This window comes from Pantherophis guttatus, chromosome 15 (genome assembly GCF_059756535.1).
Source record: "Pantherophis guttatus breed Tessera chromosome 15, ASM5975653v1, whole genome shotgun sequence".
Taxonomy (NCBI): domain Eukaryota; kingdom Metazoa; phylum Chordata; class Lepidosauria; order Squamata; family Colubridae; genus Pantherophis; species Pantherophis guttatus.
In genome coordinates, this window is record NC_142077.1 from 9438213 (window position 1) to 9455622 (window position 17410).

Consider the following 17410-nt stretch of genomic DNA (forward strand, 5'->3'; position numbering starts at 1 on the left):
AATAAGGACCAGCACTGGGGGCTCCCTGGAGAGATCGCGGCCGAAAAAATGAGAACTTGCCAGGACAGGTGAGTTAACTGTGGCTGCACCAGCCCTCCATTCCTTCCATTTCCTTCCCAGCAACTGTTACTCTAAGATACACTGCTCCTGATGCTGGAGGCTTTATATGGGTAAGTCCTCGACTTACAGCCACAATTGAGCCACAAACTTCTCTTGCTCTGTTAAGTGAGTTTTGCCCCATTTTACGACCTTCCTTGCCAGTGCTGTTAAGTGAACCACAGCAGTTGATAAGTTAGTAACCCGGCTGTTAAGAGAACCTAGCTTCCCCCCAGGAGGTCGCAAAAGGGGATCACGTGACACCAAGACATTACAATGGTCATAAATATGAGTCATGGCCAAGCGTTCGAATTTTGATCACATAATCATGGGGATGCGGAGGGGTGCGGTGGCCTAGAGGTGGAGCTCTTGCCTCACAATCAGGAGGCTGTAAGTTCAATCCTAGGTAGAGGCAGATATTTCTCTCTCCGGGCACAATGAGAATATATCTCCGTGATGGTGAACCTATGGCACGTGTAGGTCAGGCATGTGAGCTGTCGCCTGTTGCTTTTCTGGGTTCCGGCAAACCAGTCAGCTGGTCTTCACACGCATGGGAGTGCCGGAAACCAGAAAAGCAGCCACCCGGTGCGCACATGTGCACCGGGTGGGTGTTCTTCTGGTTTCTAGCGAACGCTCCCGTTTCGGCAGTGCTGAAAAGGTTCGCCAACATTGATATATCTGCTGAACAAAACTCCGCATTGGCGACAGGAATGGCATCCGGCCATTAAACACTCTGCTAGCTCCATTCAATTGCCCAGACTCCACCCCGCAAGGGATTATGGGGTCGTTAAAAGATGATGATGAAATCATGGGGATGCTGCAAAGGTTGTTAACTATGAAAACGGGGTCCTAAAGTCACTTTTTCCAGTGTCGTTGTAACTTTGAATGGTCGCTAAATGAACTGTTGTAAGTCAAGGACTATCTATACCCACCAGGCAGCCAGAAGTTATGTCTGGTTCCGGTGTCCCGGGCAATACCCGGAAGAGCCTGTAGTACAGTGGACTAAAGCACTGTTATTAACATCTGCTGCTTGCAATTACTGCAAGTTCAAATCTCACCAGGCTCAAGGTTGACTCAGCCTTCCATCCTTTCTAAGGTAGGTAAATTGAGGACCCAGATTGTGGGGGCAATAAGCTGACTTTGTATAAATATACAAAAGTATGAAGGCTATTGCTTAACGCATTGTAAGCCGCCCTGAGTCTCCGGAGAAGGGTGGCATATAAATCTAATCAAAAAAAAAATACTCACCGACTCCGACCAGCCCCAGCCAGCAAAGGAAGTTTCGGCCACTGGAAGGCCTCAGTTCCCTGCCCTTAGAAGCATCCTTCACTTACCTGCAGCACCGCTCTGCTTTCCAAGGGCAGCATCCTCTGGTTCTCCAGCTTCTTCCAGGCTCCCAGCTTGGTCCAGCGCACCACAGCCCGGGGATCCCCGTCTGCCAGGCAGTCCACGCTGATGGATTTGCCTACTTTGAGCTGGAGGGGTCCCTTCGGCACCACCGAGACGGTAGGCAGTCCTAGGAGCAGAGAACGGCACCGGAGTTCACCCAGGGCCTTTGGAAGACCCTCCGCCCCGGCGTTCCTTCAGAGTCCAACTTTAGCCTCGGCTGGACGAGAACGAAAGGGGTCCTCGCCCTTGCTGTCCTGGAGAGACCCTCAGTGTTGTCCCTCACCTTGGACCAGGACGTTGACTAGGCTGTTGGCAATCCCAAACTGGTTGGAGACCACACACCGGTAGGCACCGTGGTTTTCCGGACGGGCATTGGAGATGGTGATCGCAGAGCTGTTAGGGCTGATCCTCACATTATCTGCAGAGAAGATGGAAGGAATTACCAGGCGGGGGAGGGCATGTTAGGAAATGGCTATTTGTCTAACTAGTTGGTCAGGCAATATATAAATTAACAATGTATGTTTGCAGTCAAAAGGCATTATATTCATTTGAGACTGTATTGCATCATCCTGTATCCTGATTGGCTAAGCTCTGTAGCCAATGTACTTAAGGGAAGCCTGAATCATGGCTTGTGTGGACACTACACCATTTTACTTGCTTATTTGCTGTAACTCTCTACCTGATCTCTCTGCATGATCACTGTTTGATCATAGCTACATGTTGCTTTCTATTATTTATTGAATGGTTTTAGATTGAACTTGTTCCTGTTTTGAAAGTCAAGAAGAATTGTTTTATTGTGTATGACTACAACTGGTAAGAAGACTTTGTACTTGAAATATCCCTGGATTGATCTTTTAACTCTCGCCTTATCTGTGTATGATTTGGATTGTTTTTGGACTTTGCTTTATTTTTTCCTAAAAGTATAAGACTACCCACAACTCAGTGTGTTTGTATGTTAACTGTGATTGTTCACAACCACTCCCAGTTGCTTTCATGCGTATACTCGGGGTACTCTGCTCAATAATCTACAACGTCAGTTATGAGCCAAGAATATCCTTAATAGGGCACTCCCCAGAATCAGCACCCACCCCCCCAAACCACCTGGCCTAGCTGTTCACCTGGCGCCCCGAAACCTCACCTAGCAGTTGATTGTTGGGAAGCTTCCAGGTGATCTCGAGAGGCGGGGTGCCTTTGTGGACGTGGCACCTGAAGGAGACCTCTTCCCCTCCGCGCACAACCACACTGTGGGGCTCTATGGAGATGATGGGGCTCTGCAGACCTGCTGGGAGAGAGTGACAGTGAGCCTGGAGTCTGAACACCCTCCACCCGCCCACTCTCACCCCCACTGGAATGCCAGACGTACGGGAAGCGGGACTGGTGTTGGCCACGACAGAGACCACGAAGGACGCCTCTTGCAGGATGCTGCCTCCACTAACACGACAGACATATTCGCCAGAATCGGCAGGGGCGAGTTGAACCAGTCGCAGGCGGGCGTTGGAGACCTGTGGGGGCCAGGAAGGAAGAGGAAAAGCATTGCTGATTTCTGATTTCCCCACCTCCATGAGGCCCCTCTTCTATCAATGAGGCTGCCTTCTTTCCCCCACGGTGGACAGGCTTGCCCCTACCTGGTGACCTGCAGGCAGCTGACCCTCTCGCCGATACCAGGTGAATGTGGCCTGGGGCTGGCCTGGAGCAACGCACGACAGATCCAGGGTCTCTCCTTCAACAGCGGAGGAGGAGGAAGCCTCAATCCTCAGGGCTGGGGCAGACCCTGCGGCTGCACGAAGGGAATAGAAAACACTTCAAATGAGTCGGGCCTGTCATGCAGCACGTCTGGGTTGCCTAGCGACAGAGAGGGGAGCAGAGGAATCTTACGGTGGGAGGGGCCCTCGCTATCCTGGATGGTGACCACCAACGCTGCCTCCTGGACAGCGTTAGGGCTGCTGACGCGGCAGACATACTCGCCGGAGTGGGCGGAGGAGACCTGCGGGATGCGGAGGCGAGTGCCCGAGACCTGTCAAGGAGAGGTAAGTTACCCACTCACCGCAATGGTGCCCCCGTTGGTATTTGGCTCTCCCGCTGGCTCTCCTTCCCCAGAGAGGAGCTGGGAAGGCTGAAAGGATCGAGGATTGCCACCAGGGGTGGTATTTACTTACCTTCGCTACCGGTTCACAAATGTGAGCGCACACGCGGGGCCTTCTGTGCATGAGCAAGACCTCCCGCGCATGAGCAGGGCCTTCTGTGCATGCGCAGAGCATCAAAAACGGGACGTGATGATGTCTGGGAGGGTGGGCAGAGTCTCCCACAGCCACCGCTATCGGTTTGCCCGAACCGGATAGAACCGGCTGAATACCACCACTGATTGCCACCCTCACCCAAGTGAAGTGAAGCAGACGCGCCTTTCCCTCTCTACCTGGTGGTTGGGTGGGAGGGGTCCTCCTCTCTTGAACCAGCTGACTTTGGGGTGCGTCTGGCCAGCCACGAGGCAGTTCAGCTCCATGGTTTGCCCCTCGGCGAGGGAAGAGGAGGAAGATTCAATCCATACTGGCAGGATCACCCCAGAAGCTGCAGAGAATGAGGAAATGTTGGATTGCATCCCCCCAATTGCTGGGCTCCCCAATTTCCCTTCCTCCTCTTTTCCCTCTGGCCAGGGAGGGGCCTGCCACATGCCACAACGGGCACCTACTGGATGAGCCGCCTGAGCTGCTGGGAATGGACACCATGATGGACGTCTCCAGTCGGCTGGTGCCATCGTTCGCGTAGCAGACGTACTCGCCCGAATCGGCTGCCGAAACTTGCGAGATCCGGAGGCGGGTTCCAAAAATCTGTTGCCGAGGGAAAAAAAGCAGACAACGAAGAGCTGATTTCTTTTACCAACTGAAGCCATTTGCCACTCCCACCCTCCTTGGATTTCCCAAAGCCCCGATGTCAAGGTCCAGCGTGAGAATCCAAATAAAACTCCAGGTTCATTCTGTTCCCGAAAATCTTGCTGTTTATTGAATACACTGCATGGTAACGTCGAAGTAAAACTAACTCTGAGGTTCCCAAACACCAGTTGATAGAATTAAACAATAATTTTCCCAGCCAAACCCTCGACCTCTCACATTGTCCTCGCTTAGTTATGGGAACCGTCTGCTTCAACCCTACACCTGTTATGATGTCCTTGAGAAGGTTTCAGGCTCTCACAGTCTTCAGCGGAATCGCAAAGTTTCTCCATCTAACACATTCTAAACCAACACCTCCCTCCCCACTCTAATGGTAAGTTGAAACGAAGAGGCACACAGCTGTCAAAGTTTCATCCTTGACACTCGGTTTCCATTTCTTAAGCCCCCAAATATTACACCAAGGCATTTCAGGAGATCCCTCATCACAAGACTGAAAATGCATAACACACATTCTGAAAAACTAATGTCTGGATAATCCAGTTTGCCCATAATCACAACCCCGCTTCCTTTCCATCAGCCTCCCTCTGCAGCCTCTGGGTCTCCCAAAGCCCACCTTTGCTCAAATGCTGCGGGAATCTCTGCCACGTCCCCTTACCTGACTGTGGACGGGCAGGGCGCCCTCACGCTTGTACCACATCACCCTGGCTTGGGACTGACCGGCTACCAGGCAGTTCAGGTCCAAGGTCTGCCCCTCAGAGATGACTGAGGAGGGGGTTTCAATCCTGATCGGGGGAGTGACGCCCACAGCTGGAAGAGCCAGGGGGAAGGAGAAAACAGGGATCCTGTCAAGATCCGAAGCGTATTCATGCTGCTTTCATTTTTACTGCTTCTCAGCTTGCCAATGAACTATTGGGGGAGGGAAGGGAGAATTGGAATGTGGATTGTAAACATCAAGCACTCAGCCTGTGAGAACCAAGGTCACTTCAGCAGGTGCTTGCCAGACCTTCCAGAGTATCTTCTCATAACAATATTGTGACACTTAATTGGACAATGTGACCTGCACTATTTGGAGGGAGGGAGGAATCGATACTTCAATTATATTGAATTGCGTGGGAAATTAGCCAGAGCTGATTTTGCTTTCATTCTGTGCCGTAATGATGTACACAATAAAGTTTTGCATTGAGATCCAAATTGGACCGTCCAGTGGTGGAGATATCGGCGGTAGTTTCGGAGCCCTGAAACTTCCCGTCGTCTCGTCGCGACGCCAGCTCCGCCTCCCCTCGACAGCCCCTTGACAGATCCATTTCAATGACAGAGAGCCCCATGGAGCAGGCAATCACATCCTCCAGCCCAGCTCCCGTGGGGAGGGGGACTTACAGTAGGAGCCCAATTCACCCTTGATGGTCACCAGCAGCGAGGCCTCGTGAATGGCCGAGCCGTGACTGACGCGACAGACGTATTCTCCAGAGTCAGCTGGTGAAGCCTGTGGGATGCGGAGGAGGAAGCCAGAGACCTGGGGAGAGGCGAGGCGAGGGTGAACAGGGATGGGAAGCACCTTCCAGGCACTGGCTTTCTTCCTCGCAGCACCTGGAGGCGTTTTCAGGACAAAAGCCCCATTTGGTGAGCCCCGCGTGGGCGGTGCCATACCTGGTGGCCGGCAGGAAGAGCACCTCCTCGCTTATACCAGGTGATTTTCGCCTGCGGCACAGAGGCAGCCACAATGCATTTCAGGTCTAAGGTGTGGCCCTCGGAGGGCGAGGTAAAAGAAGACTCGATCTGTACTGGTGGGACCACCCCAGCGGCTGCAACAGGCACAAGAGAAGACAGGTCAGGGCTGTCACCAAATGCCCCCCACCCAACCAGGGAGAAGCCAAGCCTTGGAGAGGTCCCAGAGTTGCTACCTTCTCTTCGTAACCCTTGGGAGGCAAAGAAGCAGGCCCTTTAAGTCAGGGGTGAAATCTAAAATTTGTTACTACCGGTTCTGTGGGCGTAGCTTGGTGGTGGTGGGTAATGTGACTGGGTGGGCGTGGCCAACTTTTTTTTTTTTTAAACTTTTAAAAGCATTTTTTCTACAACCTTTTCGGCTGAAGAGGTTGTAAAAAAAATGCTTTTAAAAGCCTCTGATGATCAGGCAACTCAGCTGGGATCGTCCGAGGCTTTTAAAAGCATTTTTTCTACAACCTCTTCGGCCAAACAGGTTGTAGAAAAAATGCTTTTAAAAGCCTCGGACGATCCCAGCTGAGCCGCGCGATCATCGGAGGCTTTTTTTTTTACTTTTAAAAGCATTTTTTCGGCCGAAGAGATTGTAGAAAAAATGCTTTTAAAAGTAAAAAAAAACAGCCTCTGATGATCACGCGGCTCAGCTGGGCATGGGGGGGGTGCAGGGATTTTTGCTACCGGTTTTCCGAACCACCCACTGCCATCGCTACTGGATCGGGCGATCCGGTCCGAACCGGGACCATTTCACCCCTGCTTTAAGTGTTCCAGGGCTTAGAATTCCTTTCAGGACCCTCTACAGCTAGTCCTCGACTTACGACCACAATTGAGCCCAGAATTTATGTTGCTAAGTGAGACCGTTTGCCCCATTTTATGTTTTTTCTCGCCACGTTTGTTAAGCGAGTCATGGCAGTTGTTAAATGAGTAACACTGTTGCTAAGTGAGTCCGGCTTCCCTATTGGTTTTGCTTGTCAGAAGGTCGCAAAAAAGAGAATCGGGTGACCCCTCCCGGGACACTGCGACCGTCATAAATACGAACCAGTTGCCAAGCATTGTAATGTAAATCCCAGGGATACTGCAAACGGTCGTAAGTGTGAAAAATGGTCATAAAGTCCCTTTTTTCAGTGCTGTTGTTAATGTTGAAAAGTCACTAAGCGGACTGTTGTAAGCCGAGGACTGCCTGTATTCCCTCCCTTCGCCAGTACCGGTTCGCCTGAACCAGACCGAACCGGCTGAATCCCACCTCTGGAGCAGCTTCAAGAGAAAGGAGTCCTTACGGAAATTGGGGCTGCTCTCCTGCTGCTGGACGGTGACCAAGACGGAGGCTTCCTGGCTAGCGGCATCGGAGCTGACCCGGCAAACGTACTCTCCGGAGTCAGCCGGAGAGATCTTGACCAGACGCAGGCGAGTTCCCAAGGCCTGAAAGAGGATGGCACCCTTATCAGCGCGCCCTTAAATCAACCTCGCTGCACTGACTATGAAGTATGGATTTATAGATTTTACGCTGGAGGGAAAAAAAAACCTGATGATTCTAAAACCCTAAAAAAAATAATGAAAATAACACCCTTCTTTTGTATTTGGAGCGAGGAGACGTTTCCGAATCCTTGGTTGAAAATAATGATCCTTTATACAGCAGCCTTTGCAGAATGGCCCACCGTATCTGCCCTGCATCACCAACGTCTATCTCAGAGGCAGACGGAGCTCGGTTCGTACACAGACTTAAGGCCAGGCCTGGTGAGCCAGACTTTGGAGACACCTGATTCTGTTTGTCATGCCCCTGCTGGAGTCTGAATCTGTGGGGGAAGATGAGCTGGAACAGGAGCCGAGGGAGATCAAGAGGGCGGCTCCGTTGGCCTTGGAGGAAACTGGGGAAGGGCATAGTCAGTTCGGGGAGGGCTTTTCAGGATTAGAAAGGCTTGCAGACACGGAGGAGCAGGAGAGACAGAGCTCAGTTGAAGAGCAAGGACCGCCCCCTCCTGATCCTAGATCACGGAGAGAAGAGAGAAGGCGAGAACAACGCAGACTGAGCCGGCTACCAGGGAGGAGAGTGCCCTGCCCCCCCTTTACAAGGCACATTTGGGACTGAGATGTAAGGAGGTGCCGGTGGGAGGGACATCTGTCAGGAACAAGCGTTGAATCAGTGAAGCCTCATGTGCATTTCCCAATGCCTGGAGATTACTGTGCTCTGTGCTCTGTCCGGTTTGCCCACTTCACTGAACTTCTTGCTCTGGTTACTGTTTGGCTAACCTGGCTTACTGGACTGCTCGCAGCCAGAGGCTGCTGAAGGTGTGTGTGAGAGCTTTGCTCCAAGACTTGTAGTAAACGTGGGGACGTTTGGGGGCAAAGTTGGAGCAATAAAGGGGAGTTAGACCTGCTCTTTAGCTGTGTTACTTTTGTGCCACGCCCCAGGTCATCATACCGTTTCCCCAGCAGCAATTTCTGGGCTCCAAAGTCCGAAGAGTGTTTTCCAGCTAATCAAAGTGCTTTGAAACTGGCATTGTGCCCAGGAGCTAATTTAGGGCACTCTGCGGGCAACGAGGTGCCTTCGAGACTGTAGCTTCTAGCTCCCAAATGCCAAAGTGGCCCCAAAGCTGTTATCCAGTTAAGGCTATGTCATGCCTGTACCTGGTGGTGGGCTGGCAGGGCTTCACCCCGTCTGTACCAGGTAACCATGGCCTGCTCCGAATGGGCAACCACACAGTCCAGCTCCAGTGTTTGCCCTTCCGCTATGATAGACGAGGAGGCCTCGATCCTCACCGGGACAGCCACGCCAAAAGCTGGAGAGAGCAGAAGGGAAGGTGAGGAACCCGCCAGCCCCCAGCAACCCCGGCCCTCCTGCAGGAAGCCCCACACCTACTGGAGGAGGAGCGGGTGACGGAGATGAGGATGGAAGCTTCTCGGGTGAGGGAATCTAGGTTGACGCGGCAGACGTATTCCCCCAAGTCAGCCGGGGAGATTCGGGGAATGCGCAGATGGGAACCGGAGACCTGCGGGTTGAGGAAGAAGAGACAGTCGGCACACAAATGAAAGGGATGCCGTAAACCAGGGTTCACCAATCCCCAATCCGTGTACCAGCCACCGGGCTGCGGCATGCCAGAAACTGGGCCACGCAAACAAGCAAAGTCCCATCCGCGGGATGCAGGCAGCATGAGAAATCTCGCCCACTCCGGTCCGTGGAAAAGCCGCTCTCCACGGAACCGGTCCCTGGTGCCCAAAAAGTTGGGGGACGCTACTGTAAACACCCTCCCATGGAGGAGAGGTTCCCCCCACCCCAGCCCCGAGGGGCTCCCCTACCTGGTGGCCAGCTGGCAAGGATCCGCCTCGTTTATACCATGTGATGGTGGCGCCAGTTTGGCCGGCCACGACACAGTTCAAGTCCAAGGCTTGTCCTGGGACAAGGGAGAGCGACGAAGGCTCGATCCAGAGCGGAGGCCTAACTCCCGAGGCTGCAAAGATAGGAGGAAGGAACTGACCATCCGTTAACAGACCTCTCCCCTCCTGCCAGCCCTCCCTTACAGGCTTCTATGGGCCTGGTTGGAAGGGGAGAGCTGAACATCCCCTGGAAATGCCCTGGTTCCCCTTGGGCTTGGCCTGCCTTCTTTGGCCCTTCCATCTCCAAGGGCTGGACCGATAAAACGCACAGGTTCCAGATCCTAACCTGGGACCCGAGCTTCTGAGTCACTTTCGGAGCTGCTGTGCACAGTGATCACTCTGGACGCCTCTCGAACGACGCCGCTGTCACCGTCAGTCACCCGACACACATATTCGCCCGAGTCCGCTACTGTGGCTTTGAGAATCCTCAAATGGAGGCCGGAAATCTGAAAGCAGAAGGCGGTTGAGAAATGTGGTGAGGACCCCAAAAAGGGAGGAAGAAGCCCGCGCTCTAGCCAAGGGTCTCCAGCCGTGCCCGCCGTACCTTGCGATTAGTCGGGAGGGACCCGTCCCGCTTGTACCAAGTGACTCTGGGCTGCGAGAGGCCAGTGACCTGGCAGGAGAGGTCCAAGGACTGACCCTCGGCGATGGAAGAGGAGGCAGAGTCAATCTGGACTGGCGACTGAGGCCCTGTGGAAGTCAGAAGACAAGTCAGCTTCTCTCGCCCACCAGTTCCGGGGCTCCGTTCCCAAGCAAAGATGGCCGGGAAGGGAGACAAAAAGGATGCCCCCACAAACATTTTTGTGCCCCAGTTGGTGACTCCTGGCTCTCCTTCCCACACTCATTTATTTATTTATCATTTATTTTATTATTTAAATTTATATACCGCCCTTCTCCCGAAGGACTCAGGGCGGTGTACAGCCAAAAATAAAAACATAGAAATATAAAATTTAAAACAATTTAAAAGTATATTAAACAAATTTGGCCCATATTGATTAAAAAAAACCCTTTTTAAAAAACAATTAAAAGAGCTACGCCAGCCCGGCTTGCTGGAATAGAAAAGTTTTGAGGGTTAGGGTGCGTAGATCCGGGATCCTTCGTATCTCCGGGGGAAGTTCGTTCCAAAGGGCAGGTGCCCCCACAGAGAAGGCTCTCCCCCTGGGGGCCGCTAGTCGACATTGTTTGACCGACGGCACCCTGAGGAGCCCCTCTCTATGGGAGCGTACTGGCCGGTGGGAGGCTACCGGTGGCAGAAGGCGGTCTCGTAAATACTCAGGTCCTAAGCCATGGAGTGCTCTAAAGATGGTAACCAATACCTTGAAGCGCACCCGGAAGACCACCGGGAGCCAGTGCAGCTTGCGCAGGAGAGGTGTTACATGGGAGTGCCATGTCGCTCCCACAATCACCCGCGCGGCCGCATTCTGGACCAGTTGGAGCCTCCGGGTTCTCTTCAAAGGGAGCCCCATGTAGAGAGCATTACAGTAGTCCAGGCGGGACTCAGGTGTGGTCGTTGGCCTTACCTTGAGAGGAAGTGGGGCTCTGCTGGATGGTCACCTTGATGGAGGCTTCCTTCGGGCCGGCTCCATTGCTGACTCGGCAGACATATTCCCCGGAGTCAGCGGCCGAGACCTCTAAGATTCGCAGGAGGGACCCATAGATCTAGGGAGGAAGCAGCATTGCTGTGTGCCACGACACCTGTTACACCGTGGAAGTCTCCCCCCCCTTTTCTTTAAGTGTTTAATACAGGTAGTCCTCAACTTACGACCACAACGGAGCCCATAATTTCTGTTGCTAAGCAAAACATTGCTTAAATGACTTTTGGACCCCATTTTACAACTTTTCTTGCCACCTGTTGTGGTCCGCCAGCAGCCTGCGGAGCTGGCAGAGGAGTCGGACAGCGAGGAGGCTGAGGAAGAACATGGGCCAGTCCTGGAGGCTGGGGAAGTCCCGGATGAGGGCTCTGTGTTGGAGGCAGAGATGGAGCCAAGGCCATCTGGGTGTGATGTGCAGACTCCGGAGCCTCCAGAGGCTGACAGTAAAGAGGCAGAGGAACAGGAGGAGCCTGTTCCTAGTGCACGTATGAGAAGAGCTGCTGGACGGCAAGAGCAGCTAAAGCAAAGAGGACGACTTGGGAGTAAGGCCAAGAGATGATTGGCCCCTCCCATAAGGCTTAAAACAGACCAGCAAAGGCTCTTGGGCTCTTTGTCAGAAAACAACGTTGATAGACTTGTTCTTGTCTTGCTGCGCTTATCTCTTGTCGGCGTCTTCTGCTTCTGAACTTTTGCCAAGAGAAGCCTTTGGCAGTTTGCCTAATTATACCAAGGTTGGTGATTAGACTGAAGAATTTTGTGTTATGAGGAATTTGTTTTGATTTAGTTTGGACTACGCTGAGAATGAGTTTAATTCTCAGCTGTTCTAATAAAGTCTGTTTGTTTTGGAACTGTTTGCGTCTAATACTACTTACTTGGGCCTGGGTCACAACACCACCGTTCTCAAGTGACCCGCTGCCGTCGTGAACTCAGTAACCCCGTTGTTAAGTGAATCTGTCGTGTGATCTCGGGACATTGCAACCGTCATAAATAGCCTTAAGTCATTTTTTCCAGTGCCATTGTTAACTTCGAACGGTAACTAAATGAACTGTTGTAATTCAAGGACTACCTGTATCTGCCCCCCCCCTCCATCACAGCTTTATTTCTTTACTGGGATCCTGGCTTATAATTGAGTGGAATTCTTCATCCTCTTACAATTACAGCCCTCTTTTCTGAAAAACGTCCTGAGAAAATTTAATCTTATGCATTCTTTGGAGAAAAAAAAAAAAAGAGAGAGAGATCTTTAGGGTCGGATGAGACCAACCGCTCTGAATGAAACATATGTTCTGATCTAGGCTTCCCAAGAGCACGAAGCAGACTCCTTGTCCCGACAAAAAAAACGTTTTTATTAAGTTACTGTGAATTCCTCTCATTCACATCCAGCAAAGTCTTTCAAGGGAGAATTTACAGTCACAGACCTTATCTGGCTTGGAGAGCTGCCAGGCCGAAACGTGGCAAGGAGTCACAAATCAATTAAGCAAACTAATTGTCTCCTGCAAACTCCACTGCCCTTTCGCTCCTCTTTTATTCCCGCTGGGAGGGGCCATTCATTGTCCATCTGTGGCTTTACTCCTGAGTTGCCCCTTGTTCTTCAGCTGTTCCCTTCGTCTGGCAACTCTGCGGATGCGCACACTGGGAACAGGCTCCAGCTGTTCCTCTGCCTCACCGATGTCTGACTCCGAAGGCAGCTGATAACTGGCATCCGGCCCTGGCCCCATCTCTGCCTTTGACGCAGAGCCCTCATCAGAGCCTTCCCCAGACTCCAGGACTGGCCCATGTTCCTCCCCAACCTCCTCTCTGTCCGAATTGGCTGCCAGATCCGCTGGTTGCTGGCGGGCCACAACAATGTATTCTTTCTCCTCGTAATCAAGAGGAAACTCCTTATCGTTTCTGGCAAGCCAGGGAGGCTCTTTTCCAACTTCCCCCCTTTCGTTGCCCAGAATGAAACCAGGAGGCCCCCACAGAGAAAGGGGGATGCGGCCGCCCACTCCCACTCGAGCCCCGGGAGAGTCCGAACCTGGTGGTTGGCTGGTAGGGCCCCTCCACGCCGGTACCACGTGACGGACGCTGTAGGGTGGCCGGCCACCACACAGTTCAAGTCCAAGGACTGGCCTTCGGTGACCGAAGAGGACGAAGGTTCAATCTTAACGATCGGTGAAACGCCGGACGCTGAACGGACACAAAGGGCAAAAAGAAAAGAGGGAAGGACATGACTTGCACTGCGAGGGGACGAGTTCCAGTCCAGGTTTGAATAGGCCCGTGATGGCGAACCTATGGCACGCATGGCAAGCAAAGCCCTCTCTGCGGGCACGTCGCCCAGCTCAGCTCCATCGTGCATGTGCGCACATGCCTGCTACCGGCCAGCTGATTTTCAGCATGCACAGGGGGTGTGGTGCACGCAGGAGATGTGCACACATGTACAGGGGGGTTGCGTGCACATGCGTGGGGCGAGGGGGTTCTGCGCACATGCATGGGGATGGAGGGCAGCACGGGGGGTAGGGCGCAGCGCCCCCCCATTGCCCATTTTTGGGCCCAGGAGGCTGCAGGGAAGCCTACTAGACCCCAAACGGGGTACGGGGGTGCGATGCGCCCCCCCACAGCCCATTTTGCCCTCAGGAGGCTGTAGGGAGGCCTACTAGGCCCAAACCAGGGGGTGGGGGGGAGTGTCGTGTCCGCCCCCATGGTCCATTTTTGGGCCCAGGAGGCTGCAGGGAGGCCTACCAGACCCAAAACGGGGTACGGGAGGTGCGATGTGCCCCCCACGCCCCATTTTGGCCCTGAGAGGCTGCAGGGAGGCCTACTGGGCCCAAAACAGGGGGCGGGGGGGAGTGACGTGTCCACCCCCATGGTACATTTTTGGGCCCAGGAGGTTGCAGGGAGGCCTACTAAGCACAAAACGGGGGGGAGGGGGTTACCTGCGCATGCGTGGGGGGCAAGTGGAGCGTGGTCATGCACATGCATGGGGTAGGTGGGAGGAGCATGGGGGGTCATGCATGCATGCACGGGGAGGGGTCATTGCATTATGGGTTTTGGCACATGACAAGAAAAAGGTTAGCCATCACTGGAATAGGCTGTCCTTGGGCTGACCTTGACCAGCTCGGCGTTTTGCTCAAACCAGCCGCTTGCTTGGTTGATGTTTCAGGTGGAAGGCTGGCTACCCACAGAGAGAGATGCACGCACTGGGCACCGCAACTGGAAATAATTCAAGTCTGTCTCCCCTTCCCCCAGAAGAAAGAGGTCGCGCCTTACCCCGAATGACCGCTACTTCGATGCGGGCTCTGCCGACTCCCATCGAGCTGCTGCCCACGCACAAGTACACCCCTCCGTCGGCAGCCGTGATGGAGGGTATCACCAGGGTGGAGATGTCGGTTCTCTCGGTGTGGGACTGCAGACACAAAGGGAAACCCACGTTGGGAGACCCGCAAGCGGCGGCTGGCTTCCCACCCTCCTGGGCCACATGGGGAAGGGAGGGCCAAGGAGGGCCCAGAGCTGGGCGGGGCCGCCCTCATAGCATCCGTGAGCCCGGGCACAAGCAAGAAAAGAGCCAGAAGCAACAGGCGAAGGGGATGCAGAATCGGGGTGCAGCCAGCACAATCTGGGAGGATGGGGAAACACGACGCAGTTTGGGGGGAGACCTTGCTTCTCTCCGCTGGAGAACCAGGGAACTGAAAGCCAAAGGAGGAAGACGGAGCCGACCGGCAGACCAACACGAGGGGCTCATGCAGAGGGATACCTGCTGGAACTCCCGTATTCGCTGCCGGACGGCTTCCCAGCTGCCACTTTGAAAGTGGAAGAACCCAAAGACAAGAAGCGCCTGGCCCAGGATTGGGGGGCAAGAGAGAGAAGGAGAGAAAGGGAGAAGGAGGCATAGAGGCCGCCAGAAAGATCAGAAGCCCCAAAGAAGGCATGGCAGGCTAGGTCTGCTCCTGGCCCACATCTTCCTTCGGGCAACCTCTCCTGGACCCCAAGGTCTGGGAAGGGCCCTCCTCCCTGGGAGGCCAGGCCTTACCTGTGGAGGCAGGCTGCCGCCCTCTTTCTCCCAGGTGATGGTGGCCGCTGGGGAGCCCGCAGCCCGGCAGTACAGTCTGACGGTGCTGCCCTCCTGCACCTCGGTCCGTTCGGGGCTCACCTGCACTTGGGGGACGTTGGTACCTGCCCAGGAGCAAAGGGGAGGTCAGTCGTCTCTCTCTCTCTCTCTCTCTCTCTCTCTCTCTCTCTCTCTCTCTCTCCCCCCCCCCCCTCTCTCAGACCATCATGCCATTTATGGCTTTGTTCTCTGGTCGCCCCACTTAAATTCACTGTGGAGATTTCTTTTTTTTTTATTTATTGAAAAAGTTTTACAAACATCAATTTTTCCCCCATTTTTTCCCCTCCCCATCCCTCCCTTAAGCCCCCAAGCCCTCCCCTCCCCCCATGACTTCCTCAAGGTGAAATCTATCCGCATTTATTATATCAGAGTTTACCACCCCTCTATTCTCCCCCCTGTGTACTATACAATTCTTCATAACAATAAGCTATTTTGCCCCCTATAAACTATACATTTCTACACAACATTTAGCTAAAAGCTATCTGGTACTTCCTAGTTTGATATTTGTTCTGCACATAATCTATCCATTTCTTCCACTCCCATGCATAAGTCTCCTGAGTCCGGTCTTTTAAGTATGCTGATATCTTCGCCATTTCTGCAAAACTGGCCACCTTCAAAGTCCATTCTTGAATTGTAGGCATATCATCCCTTTTCCAATATTGACCAATCAATAACCTAGCTGCTGTCACCATATACAATATCAATTTTGTTTCCCCCACTGAAAAACCCTTAACCCGTAACCCTTAAATCTCCCTTGTGGAGATTTCTTGCCTTTGGCAAATTTGATTAGGTATCAGCTAACTCTCCAAGTGGTGCGGTGGCCTAGAGGTGGAGCTCTCGCCTCAGGAGGGCTGTGAGTTCGATCCTAGGTAGAGGCAGATATTTCTCTCTCTGGGCGCAATGAGAATATATCTGCTGAACAAAACTCGGCACTGGAGACAGGAAGGGCATCCGGCCAGTAAACACTCTGCCAGCTCCATTCTGTTGCCCAGACTCCACCCCGCAAGGGATTATGGGGTCGTTAAATGATGATGATGATTCGTCGGCAGCTGAAAGAGTGGTGCGGTGGCCTAGAGGTGGAGCTCTCGCCTCACAATCAGGAGGCTGTGAGTTCAATCCTAGGTAGAGGCAGGTATTTCTCTCTCTGGGCACAATGAGAATATATCTGCTGAACAAAACTCCGCACTGGCGACAGGAAGGGCATCCGGCCAGTAAAACACTCTGCCAGCTCCATTTAGTTGCCCAGACTCCACCCTGCAAGGGATTACGGGGTCTTTAAAAGATGATGATCAGCTAAGTCCCTACTCTTTCTGCCTGAAGAAGAATCAATCCTCCTGGATGGATGGACTCTGAGGTCTGGGGAGGCACTCGGAAGAGCCCCATTGTCTTCAATCTCACGCTGAGGAAGAGAGAACTGAAGGGTTGCTGGGGGCCACCTCTCCCTGTGACATCCGCCTTGTGGCACGCTTCGTCCTTGGGGCCGGAGAGACCCCACCTCAACTTACTTTGCACTTGCAGGAAAGCTCGAGCCATGTGCTGCCCGGCGCTGTTTTGCACTCGGCACAGGTACTGGGACTCGTCGGCAGGCTCGACCGCAGGGAAACGCAAGATCCCATCCTGGATTATGGCCTTGGGGGAGATGACGCCCCTGGGTCCTCCTGGAGCAAAGACAAAAGCTTCCCAGTTATCTGAAGAGAGGGGGTTTTCTGCTTATGGGGAGAGAGGATGCTGGGCCCTTCCGTTCTGCCCCACGCTGGGCACAAAACCGAGTCTTGGAACACCCAGCTGAAAACAAACTCAGCCAAGATAGACACAGTGATGCATTCTTTAGAATAGGGGTGTCAAACTCAAGGGCCGCAGGCCGGATCTGGCCCCTCGGGGTGTTTAGATCTGGCCCACGGGGCTGACCTGGAAACAGCGAAAGACTGGCCCACGCAGCCCTCCCGAGCTCCGTTTTCACTGGCAGAGGGTTGCAGGAGGACGTCGCAGTGGAAAACAGAGCTTGGGAGCCCATTTTCGCTGATAGAGCGCTCGGGACACCACAGGGACCACCAACACGAGTGACTCGAGCTGGCCATGCCCCCCCATCCCCGAGGTCAAACCCCACCCTGATGCGGCCCTCAATGAAATCGAGTTTGATACCCCTGCTTTAGAAGGTTCCCCTATAAACAGCACAATCCCGCGTTAAAGTACATGTGTATCCTGCACAATGATATGACTATCAGTAAGTGTTGTACCTTATGATTCTTGATGAACGTATCTTTTCTTTTATGTAC

At 53.3% G+C, this 17410-nt stretch overlaps 1 protein-coding gene across 1 annotated transcript in view; it reads right to left on the reverse strand.

Moving 5' to 3' along the window:
• The window catches only part of HSPG2 (heparan sulfate proteoglycan 2), an 88478-nt gene that overhangs the window by 14385 nt on the left and 56683 nt on the right, over positions 1–17410 (reverse strand). Inside the window, exons 50-71 of the mRNA XM_087879066.1 lie at positions 16640–16792; positions 15057–15199; positions 14297–14432; positions 13065–13216; positions 10979–11117; positions 10003–10148; positions 9745–9904; positions 9381–9532; positions 8944–9073; positions 8712–8863; positions 7364–7505; positions 6018–6172; positions 5748–5883; positions 5026–5177; positions 4172–4310; positions 3899–4050; positions 3361–3499; positions 3111–3262; positions 2849–2987; positions 2624–2764; positions 1769–1903; positions 1431–1612 (exon numbers count right to left, since the gene is read on the reverse strand). Of these exons, the coding sequence (XP_087735192.1) occupies positions 1431–1612; positions 1769–1903; positions 2624–2764; positions 2849–2987; positions 3111–3262; positions 3361–3499; positions 3899–4050; positions 4172–4310; positions 5026–5177; positions 5748–5883; positions 6018–6172; positions 7364–7505; positions 8712–8863; positions 8944–9073; positions 9381–9532; positions 9745–9904; positions 10003–10148; positions 10979–11117; positions 13065–13216; positions 14297–14432; positions 15057–15199; positions 16640–16792 (3227 nt within the window). The remainder of the gene's footprint in view (positions 1–1430; positions 1613–1768; positions 1904–2623; positions 2765–2848; positions 2988–3110; positions 3263–3360; positions 3500–3898; positions 4051–4171; positions 4311–5025; positions 5178–5747; positions 5884–6017; positions 6173–7363; positions 7506–8711; positions 8864–8943; positions 9074–9380; positions 9533–9744; positions 9905–10002; positions 10149–10978; positions 11118–13064; positions 13217–14296; positions 14433–15056; positions 15200–16639; positions 16793–17410) is intronic.